This window comes from Kryptolebias marmoratus, linkage group LG19 (genome assembly GCF_001649575.2).
Source record: "Kryptolebias marmoratus isolate JLee-2015 linkage group LG19, ASM164957v2, whole genome shotgun sequence".
Classification (NCBI taxonomy): domain Eukaryota; kingdom Metazoa; phylum Chordata; class Actinopteri; order Cyprinodontiformes; family Rivulidae; genus Kryptolebias; species Kryptolebias marmoratus.
Genome location: NC_051448.1, coordinates 14292814 through 14303527, shown reverse-complemented (window position 1 = coordinate 14303527; position 10714 = coordinate 14292814). Strand labels below are relative to the sequence as shown.

Genomic DNA, 10714 nt, shown 5'->3' with positions numbered 1-10714 from the left:
TGCGTAAAAGGCACCTTATCGACTGATAGAATATTTGCTTCTGAGTGTCAAAAAAAAAAAAAAAATACGCACGAGTTAAAACAACATCAAAGATTTGTTTTTGTTGTTGTTATTGTTGTTGTTTTTACACTCTGATGGCGTTTTCTGTGGACCATGTTGGTGATCCATCCCGAGGGAGAGGACGGGGCTCCGAAGCTGGACTGAGGGCCCAATTAGGCGTGCAATTGACTGGAACCGAGGGCAAAAACAGCGCGTGCGTGCGTGTGTGTGCGCGCGCGGAGTTTGGACACTAATTGAATTTCTGCTCCCTGGCTCTCAAAGTCTCGCCTCCATGCTAGAATTCTCGTTGCGCGTAAACGTGCGTCCACAACGCGCTAAAAATAAGTTAGCAGATGTTGAGGGGAGGGAGTGGATGAGGAGGAGGAGGGGGGTTAAGAATCGCCCAGTATCTATTGGTGGGACGGTCATCTCGATGATGCCAGTGGGTATTAAATCTGGATAATTGTCGCCGGGGTAGAAGGGAAGGGGGACGAATTTGTAAAGTGGGCGGCGCCAGCCCGGGTGAGTGGCAGTTTATGTAATGAGCGGCGCGGTGGGAGTTTATATAGCTGGGAGGAGACACGCTACGGTTCATTCACTAGTAACAGGAGGGATGAGCATCCGAGGCGCACTGACGCACCGAGTCCAGCACCAAAACAAGCCCTGAGCCTCAGCGGAGTGGCGCCTTGTGGAGTACAGTGTCAAGCGAGGAGACGCGCGTGGGGGGAGGAGGAGGAGAAAGACGCACGGCTGCGTGGATATTGGTCTTCCATCACCTTTGGATAACTTGGAGATTGGAAACGCTTCTTCCTTTTTTTTTATATTGACGCGCGGCAACAAGGAGCTACTGAGAACACCCCCCTGGAGCGGAGGATTTATTTGTGTGTTGTTGTTTTTTTTTACTTTTATTCTTTTTTCATTTTTTTTAATCCTCTCCAAATCGTTTGCCTTGGTGTGAATATTCAGGAATAAGAAGGCTTTTGCTGGGTTTTGTTTTTTTCTTCTTGGCTGGTGACGCGGCTGCCCGGTGGGGAAAAGGAGAAAGGATGGCAGCCTGGTTCACCTTTACCGTCGCTTTCAGCACCACGTTGATATCACAGGTATGAAGGAGGATCCCCCTACATCTGGAGGTCCTGAAAACCTCGGTGAAAAAAACCGAGAAAAAAAAACACATCAACAGATGGAGGCCTTTGTTTTTATTTTATTCTTTTTTTTATTTCTCAAATTTCTCCATTCTCTTTTTAGGTGTTTGGCTCGGGAGTTTTCGAGCTGGACCTGCATGAATTTACAAACCACGGGGGTCTGCTGGCGAGCGGGCACGCGTGCGCGCCCAGCTGCAGGACTTATTTTAAGATTTGCCTGAAGAACTATCAGGCCGTGGTGTCGCCGGGGGACTGCATCTTCGGGAGCGCGGTGACGCCGGTGCTGGAGGCGAACTCTTTCGGCGCCGGGGACGCGGGCACTTTACAGAGACCCATTCGGATCCCGGTCAAGTTCGGGTGGCCGGTAAGGGCGTGGACACCCCACTTTGTTCTGTCTTCTTTTTTTATTACTATTTATTTGTATTATTATTTATGATTATTATTATTATTGCGAGCGTTTTACGCGTCGCGGAACCCGCCGCGCGTTTTCGGAGCGCACTGGGTTCTTGGTCGGCTCATCTAAATCCATCCCCATCATTAGGTAACGCTCTGCCGACAAACAGATTGTGCTCACAGCAAAACCCCAGAGTGATCACTGTAACCCTTATCCTTTTGTCAGATGTGTAGCTACAATTCACCATGCAGAGAAAAGAGAAAAAAAAGACAACACACGCAAGAATGTCGACCTAAATGATGAAAGAAACCTTGAAGTTTTGAGCTGTTTCATTAACTGCATGCTTTTTCTTTTCCTCCTCAGGGGTCATTTTCATTAATAATTGAAGCCTGGCATTTACCTTATGGAAACCTACCTGTAGGTAAGTGCAACATATACAACCACAGGAGGGAGCTCTGTCTGTATACATCGGAGTCCTCCTATGTTTTCACTTACAGTTACAAAAAACAACAACAATAACAATGACTTTGGGTTATTTGATGTAAATAGGTACCACTTAGCATTTCCCATGGTAATGGTTGATGATTTCAGGCCATTTTCACGCCTATTCATTCCTTTGTTATGAACTTCAGAACACCTTTTTTTCATTCTCATACCCAATACAATTGAACTTCCTCTATAGTTTATTTTTGGCGTGGGAACGAGCTGTGGGCTTTGGTGAGAATACACAGTGCCTGCCAAAAGCCCCTGACTACGTCTTCCTGTATTTTACACCTTACTCTGTTGTGCCCTTTGGAAGAAGGGGAGCCGGGCCTGGGAATGTTTTTCGCTGATGAAGAAAGAGGAAACCCTCAAACCCAAGTCAATCTTTCATTCTATAGCTGCTGCACGGGGTTGAAGGGATGCAGCTCGGTTTCTGGGCAGCTTTTGAACCCACGAGACATTTATGATCAACTTGTTGAGATTAAAAAAACAAAACAAAACACAATCAGTCCTGCATCCGTTCTGACTTCCTTTATTTTATGTTTCATTTTTTTCTCTTTCTCTCTCTCCTCTTTTCCAGATACCGACAACCCAGACTTTATGATTAGCTTTTTTGCCATCCAAAGACAGCTGGGCGTAGGAACCGACTGGTCCCAGGACACGCAGACCCGAGAGCACACAGAGCTGAAGTACTCCTACCGCTTCGTCTGCAACGAGAGCTACTACGGCGACAGCTGCTCCAAAAAGTGCACGCCCCGGGACGACCGCTTCGGCCACTACACGTGCACCCGAGACGGGCAGCTGTCCTGCCTTCCCGGCTGGAAAGGGATATACTGTGAAGAACGTAAGCAACTCGCCGAAGAGTTTTGTGCTCTCGCGCCTGGGAGGGTCATTTGTGTCACGTCGGCCCTTGCCGCTGTCTTGGAACTCGTTCTAAGTCCGAGATCAAGGAGGAGTTAGAGGATGCTTCTTACCACAGGAAAGAAAAAAAAAAGTTTGTCTCCATAACTGTGTATGGCCTTTTCCCATTATCATGAGTTGTACCTGAAAGGAGGAGTTAAAGATATCTGTGGCATAATCATTACAGCTTCAGCTGTGTATTTAAATGCAACATAATGATATCCTAAAGTCTGAGAGGCAGCTTTGGTGATATCCGCCTCATAAGGTCGTATAATGCTGTCGTGTAATTGGTTGTGGGTTTGTGACCACTCAGACAGCGCGGAATGACAACATCATACTCGTGCAAACCCACTTGGCCGAATCAGAGACCGACGCTCCCCTGATCTGGAAGGCTTTGAAATGCGGCTCAATGCCATTTGGCTCAACAATATACCAAAGGGCCCCTCTCACAAAACACCAATTAATCAAAGCGTAGATTGGAAGGAGGCACCGTGAGAGTAATAGTTACCATGTGCTGGATTTGTGACCACATGGGTGATGGAGGATCTGTCATCCGTGTCACATGGTGGTGAGAGAGGAACTGGCACGTTGCTATTTTGACCGTGGCGCCAAATTCTAACCAGATGGGCTCACGTGTTGCAATTATACACGCATCAATCGCCGGTGACTACAGAAAATATACACGCAAAAGACAGATTGGGCATCTTTCAGACGCCATAATTTCCAGTGGCTCCCACACTCCCACACATAAATCTGAACGAGCCCGGTCGTTTTGCGTTCAGTGGACACATTTTTGGTGGCGCAGCTTTGAAGCTCTTTTAAAGCACTTTCTTTTTTTTTTTTTTTCAGAAACGTACGTTGTACATTTTCAGTTCAGCTCAGCCGCGGCATCGAAGTTTCTGCTAATTAATCCTGACACGAAGACCATAACACAACAAGCAGTCGGTATTCATTTTAGTTCACAGAGGTGAAGATTTACCCCAGTCTAGCTCAAAATCTGACATTAAAGTTTATGCTAAATATTCCTTAAACAAATAACACAACAAGAATTTATTTTAGTTCAAAGGTCAACAGTGTAACGCAACTACGACATTCAGGTTGATGCTAATTAATCCTTGAACAAATTAAGCTAACCCAGCATGCTAAGTTAGCCTGTCAGTATTCATTTTAGTTCCCGGAAGTTAACATTCACCCCATTTTATGCCAACTATGACATTAAAGTTTATGCTAATAAATCCTTGAACAAATTTAAGCTAACTTACTTACTTTGTTCACTTTAATATCTGGCTGCACTGTGCTCTGAGACAACCAGCAGTTAAATGTGAACATGTAATTTGGGGCGAGCAAAATCACATTTTTCCCTTTTCGAGGACGCGCGTGCCCGGTAACCTAATCCACAGGGGGGCTAAGAGGAGGGGGGCGCGAGGTGCGCGGGCACCGACAGGAGTCCGGGCGGCTGCACGCGCCAAGGTTAATCGCGGCATTATTATCCGCCACGCGCCACCGACGTTTCTTAGCCCCCTGCCATTGTTGGGCGCGCGGCGGTAGCAGCTGCAAATATGGTTGCGGCGGACCACAAACAACAATGGCGACAGCTGTCTGCTATTGAGAGCGAGCATCTGTTCCTGGACTAAAGCGGCCGCTTACTGTCAGTGCGGCCTGATATGTTGTCCTGAGAATCAGTGTCATGCGGGACCGGTACACTTAAAACCTGGACAAACCGCCTCCTCCTCACCTCCATCACCTCCTCTCAGGGAGCAGCTGGGGGGTGTGGCTGACAGGTTCGGCTCAAATGACTGAAGTTGAGACACTTTAAGGCCTCGTGTGCTGCAGCACTCCCGCTCAGAAGTGGCTATTTCAAGAAAATAAAAAGCCCTCTAGGCTCGGTTGTTATTACGGAGCATTAATGGATTAGCTGCCATTTTTCGCACAATGCTATTTTTAACAGTTTGAACGTTTTTAAAAAGAAGTGACACTGGCGGCGAAAGGACTTATCTATGTCTGTTTCTTTCTGTTGCAGCCATTTGTCTTGAAGGTTGCAGCGAGAGGAACGGGAACTGCTCCCAACCCGGGGAGTGTGTGTAAGTATCACTGACAATTAGGTGTTGAAATACTTGTTGGCTGCTGCGTATCCATGAAGGAGCAAACGAGAAAGAGGGCTGCCTTCGTGTGGAAAGTCTTCTTACCGACAGGAACGCGGCCTCGCCGTGTTTGTGTAACCCATTAGGCGAGGCGGGAGTTTAGAAAAAAAAAAAAAAAAATCAGCATAAATTTCAGTTGGCGCTCTCTCCGGTTTCCCTGCATCACTCAGTGACTTCTCTCCTTCCTGTCACTACCTCGTCTCATTCATTCACTCCCTCGCTCAAGAATAATTCACACACACACACACACACACTCGCTGGGAGAAATTCCTCGTGAAGTCCAGTGTGCCCTCGTTTTGGACTTAAATCCATCATTTACAGCACATACACTGACCCACATTGGGGGGGGTAAATCCTCGAGATACCAAACAAAACCTACTTTCGGGGCTCATTGGGCTCATAAAGTTGATCTTCACAAGAAATTTAAAGAAGCACTGCGAAAAAAAAGCAATTTTTTAAATTGTTTATCTTAAGATTTTATTAGATCTCATGCCATATTTGCAGAAACTTAAACTACCTCGGTTGGTGCAAGATTTAACTTGTCTTCATGTTTATTTAGATTTCTGTAATGACAATAAAGTATCATGTAATACTTGTCTTTAACTACACTGGGGCCGCTGCTAATGTTGCATGACCAATCACTGATTTCCTTAAATTATCGCTGGTAATTCAAATATTTTAAGACTTTAAGGCACGGCTGGCTGCCATTTTATTCAATCCACGTCAGGAGACGCTCACACAGGGGGAAAAAAGCTGAAATATTTGCGTGTTTCTGACTAAATCTACGCAAGCAGGGGGGAAGAAAACGCGAGTAATCATGAAACCCATGTTGTCACTTTTCAGATGCAGAGAGGGCTGGCAGGGCACGTTCTGCGAGGAGTGTAAGAAGTACCCGGCCTGCAAGCACGGTACCTGCCAGCTGCCGTGGCAGTGCAACTGCCAGGAGGGCTGGGGAGGCCTATTATGTGACCAAGGTACACCACACCACTTGGACCACTGCTGCTGTTCCTTTCTCAAACAGGGCCTCTCGTATTACCTGTGCACTGTTTTCATTTGAATTACCTTGAAAGCATTAGTAAATTAGGTTTCCTCCGGAGTGCGGTCGTAGCTTTGCGCACACCTCCGAAGCAGAGAGCTCTTCTTTTTTTTCTTTTTTCTTTTTTTTAAGTTCCCTTCGGGCACCCTGTAAACAAACCCTCTTCTCTGCCTCTAGATCTGAACTTCTGCACTCATCACCGTCCCTGTTTAAACGGCGCCACCTGCATGAACACGGGCCAAGGGAGCTACACGTGCACTTGCCTGCCCGGATTCACGGGGGTTAACTGTGAGCTGGAGATGCAGGAGTGCGACAGCAATCCCTGCAGGAACGGAGGGATATGCACAGTAAGCAGACAGGCTCCGCGCTACGATACGTACCGTCGGATGTTTCGTTTTTTCCTCTTAGTGGCTCACTTTCTGCCTCCGCTTTTCCAAAGAACTTGGAGAGCGGCTACACGTGCACGTGTCTCAAAGGTTTCGAGGGCTCCCACTGCGAACACGGCCTGCTGACCTGCGCCGACTCGCCGTGTTTCCACGGCGGTAAATGCTGGGAGAAGGATAATGGCCGCAGCTACATGTGCGAGTGTCCCCCGGGTTACACCGGACTTAACTGTGAGAAGAGGATGGACAAGTGCACGTCGCTTCCCTGCGCTAATGGTACGGCCTTCCTCTCCTGTTTTTCACCCTCCACCCCCACCTGCTCTATTCCTCTCTGAACTTCCCCTCATTCCCCCCTCCCGTCCTTTTTAAATTCCTGCAACTGGAAGCAGTGCGGAACAACAGGAATCGTTGGGAACTTGGTGTCTATTGTCCTCCGTGTAAACATTCGGCAACTCCGAGCGGCAGCCTGTAAATGCCGCCGCAGCTCGCCGCAGTTGTTGATGAGAGGGGACAAATATCCAAGCGCAGTGTGGGTTTTTGCCGTCCTATAAACACTGAGGGCTGTGGAATTGTTCTGTGTTGGGAGAACAAAACACAGTGTTGCGGTCACGCTGGACTCGATGGAGATGTGTGAACTCAACGGGCCTCATGGGAGGTTTCATCGGGCTCGTGTTCCCTCCAATTCGGAAATGTCCCGAAACGATTCGCTGCGTTTGTCGATGCTCACTGTCCATCTCCTCCCCCTGCAGGTGGCCTGTGTCTGCTCCAAGGAAGCATGCGCGTTTGTAGCTGCCGAGCGGGATTCACCGGACAGCGCTGCGAGATCAACATCAACGAATGCGCCGGCAGCCCCTGCCTCAACGGGGGCACCTGCCAAGACCGGATAAACGACTACTTCTGCACTTGCCCGGCGGGGTACGGAGGACGCAACTGCGACAGGATCCTGGACGAGTGTTCCCTTCGACCCTGCCTCAACGGAGGCATTTGCAGCGGAGGCGGCGGGCCAGGCAAGCCTCCGGCGACCTGTGTCTGCCCATCCGGCTTCACCGGGCGCCGATGCGAGTCCTTTGCCACCTTCAGCCCCCCCGGGGACGACGGCTTCCAGTGGGCGGCTGTCTCCCTGGCCGTGGGCCTGGTGGCGCTGCTGGTGCTGCTGTGTATGGTGGGCCTGGCTCTGCGGCACATCCACAGGCAGGCGCGGCGGCAACGGGGAGAAACCAAGACCATGAACAATTTATCCAAAGTTCAGGGGGATAACTTGATCCCGACATCCCAGCTGAAAAACACCAACCAGAAACTCAGCCTGGAGGTGGACTGCGATATGGAGAAGTTGAACTTTATCCATAAAAACTATCACTTGGACTTTTACAACTCTAAATCGAAAGAGTTCACGGACGAAAAGTCGCAAGAGGATAAAAGTCTTATTTATGACAAGTGTTTAGAAGATAAAATGCCTTTGAGTAGAATGTACAGGTAAGAAGAGCTTCCATATTGCCTCTCACTCTTGTTGTGATCCTGTTTACTTCAGTATTTCGAAATTTCCACTTGTCTCCTACGTTTATGCCAGTATAAGTGAAGCCCCACAGGGTAGGAATGTTAACGAGAGGCATTCATTGCCATAACTGGTTTGACTGAACCCTCCAGTTCAGTTTTACAAGCTTGGAAAATCTTTTAACTTGCTTCACCTTTTTTGTTGTTTTCACATCTCCACTTCCATGTGTACACATGCAGTGCATAGCTCTTCTGTGTGATGTTAGCTTGCATTGACCAATGTGGAATTTGTGTTTGCAGTGAAAAGCCAGAGTGTAGGATATCTACGATATGTTCCTCGAGAGACTCTATGTACCAGTCGGTATTTGTTATAGCAGAGGAGAGGAGGGAATGCGTCATAGCAACTGAGGTAAGCCAACAAAAAAAAAAACGAGAACCACCTTTATCTGCATTTCCTTGGATAATTTGTTTCCGATGTGATACGTCTTCCCAACTGTGCTTTTCCCCAGAAGGGATGTTGCTATTTATAGACAGGTTTTATTCTGTTATTTATACCTAAAATGGGTAAATCCCATTTTATGTTCTTTATTAGTTTCTGTAAGTTATGCTGACTATTCTTTATCTTGGCCATAAGGTGACGTAAAATCCGAATTTCTAATGATTTCTTACATATGTTTGGCTCTGCTCGGTCTCAAAGGACCTATGATTCACAGTGGAGGTGTTTAGTCGAATTCTTTATTGGTATTCTTAATTCCAAGTTTAATATAACAGGCGTAACTTATGAGCTATTAAAGCTGAAACAGTGCTTGGGAAATTTGGTGTTGTTTTCCTTTGTTTGCAGGTTATTTTCTTTGCATTTGGTTTGACTCCAATTTTTTCCCTCTTTCTTTTTCCTCCCCCCCCTTCCACAGGTATAGACTGCAAGGTGGTCAGGGAAGGTGTGAACGGAGGACCGGAACACAACCGAGGCAGAATATAATATTCTGGATTGTTTACAAATGCTGAAAAGAGACTGGAGGTTTGCTCTGGAACGCTTCAAGAACTGGAGAGAGCAGAATCTTCTGCTCTGGGGAAAAAGAAATAAAAAAGGACAGAAAAAAAGGACGGGAACTGATCAATTTTACGTTGACCGGACGTTTGTATGCAAAGCGTGTACAGTGAAGGACCTTTTCCAGTTGCGATGATGGTCAGACGGACCGGCGAGGCCGCCGACACAGCGTCGGCGAACCGCTCGCCCGTAAACTCGGCCAACTTGGACAGTCGATGGAGGCGAAGGCGGATTACTTGCCCCTCGTGTCTGACCCGGCCTTGTTTGATAATCACGATGACTTTGAGAGCCAACCAATCAGTAAAAACAGTGCCTAAGATTTGACCCCTTCCAAATCATTCCCCAGCCCCCACCCCTTTATCCACACACGTCCCCAACACTCACTCCTGCCAGCTTTGCCTGCTATGCAAGACTCAGGGTCGAAAGGAGTGACCTCGCCCGCTGTCACAATCCAACTTCGGCAACACTGAAAGAAACCTATGAATATCCAAAAGTAATCTTCGGCTGTCAATCATGTGTCGGTTGGTGTTGTCGGCGTGAAGGGTGGAGATCGTATGCAGCCCAAAATTCACTCGAAGCCTTAAAAGAGGGGGGAAGGTTGAAGCTAAATTTGTGCCCTTGTCTGTTCTTGGTTCATTTGCACTACAAGAAGAAAAGGAAGGGGAACATGAAATAAAATAAAAAGCAGCAGGAGAGGGGAAATACTTTTTTAATTAACGGGGATTTCAAGAGGAGAAAACCACAGGAGTCCAGTAATAGTCAGTCCAGTGCCAGGACGATCCAGGAGAACGTGCGCATAGGAAAGTTGTTTTGTTTTTGTTTTTTTGGCGTTTTTTTGTTGTTTTTTGAACTGAACAGAGAAAACCTAAACAAGGAAGAAAAAGATTGTCACACCACTGCCTGCCTATAATGAATCTCAAAAGCAGAAGAACCAATAATGTAATGTTTTTTTTAAATGATTATTTCCAGAGTTTAATTTAAATATGACACTGTTCTTTATATGTTTTATAATATTATTTTGTATATAATGCATATTTATAAGGACCAAACTTCTGAAGAATAAAATTTCCTTGGTAACTGTTTGTCAAGTAAATGGAAAAGAGAGAGAGAGAGAGAAAAAAGGAGATTATTTTTTGATGTGTTTTTAAATAATGACCATGGCGACAAGCAACGATCAAATGTGTCCTGTTTTCTTTCACATTTTGTCTAAAGGGACATTACAGACATTTTGAAACGTTATGAAGCGGTAGTAATGTGCCAGCTGTCGAGACTTTTTGAAGCTGGAGAAACGGAGTTTTAGCCTGAGGGGACGGACGAGCTAATGGCTAATCCAGCCGAGGTCAAGCCCAAGGAGGACTGTCTCAAAACGACTCCAATCCCAAAAGATTTTAGCCATGCATCCAAGCACTTGTCAGTTTCACAATACATGGTTATTTCCATCAAATTGTATAGGTTTTCCTGACTGATTGAGGCACTTCCTGCTGAAACATCAGATTTTTTTGTAGAGAGAAATGTGTGATTTGAAACTAACCAAGATGTTAAGTTGTAAATAATAGTTTGCATTGAACTGTAGTAATCTGCTTTGGAAGTGGATCCACTTGGATCATGCTGACATGCTAACAGTTAAGTCTGAATGGACCAACTTCCAAGATAGATG

General features: G+C 46.6%; 1 protein-coding gene across 1 annotated transcript; it reads left to right on the top strand.

Moving 5' to 3' along the window:
• Positions 1-529: 529 nt before the first annotated feature.
• Positions 530-10134, top strand: dll4 (delta-like 4 (Drosophila)). The gene is made up of 11 exons (XM_017408994.3): positions 530-1139; positions 1285-1545; positions 1939-1996; positions 2639-2902; positions 4979-5039; positions 5943-6073; positions 6313-6482; positions 6575-6794; positions 7268-7991; positions 8310-8418; positions 8921-10134. The coding sequence occupies exons 1-11, from the start codon at positions 1086-1088 to the stop codon at positions 8924-8926; spliced, it is 2058 nt and encodes a 685-aa protein (XP_017264483.1). The 5' UTR covers positions 530-1085; the 3' UTR covers positions 8927-10134.
• Positions 10135-10714: the final 580 nt, after the last annotated feature.

What these genes read in the sequence shown, in the direction of transcription:
- dll4 (XM_017408994.3), top strand. Translation starts at nt 1,086, where the DNA reads ATGGCAGCCTGGTTCACCTTTACCGTCGCTTTCAGCACCACGTTGATA. An exon ending in CGGTCAAGTTCGGGTGGCCG is followed by an intron (nt 1,546 to 1,938) that starts GTAAGGGCGTGG and finishes TTTCCTCCTCAG; the next exon opens with GGGTCATTTTCATTAATAAT. An exon ending in GGAACGGAGGGATATGCACA is followed by an intron (nt 6,483 to 6,574) that starts GTAAGCAGACAG and finishes GCTTTTCCAAAG; the next exon opens with AACTTGGAGAGCGGCTACAC.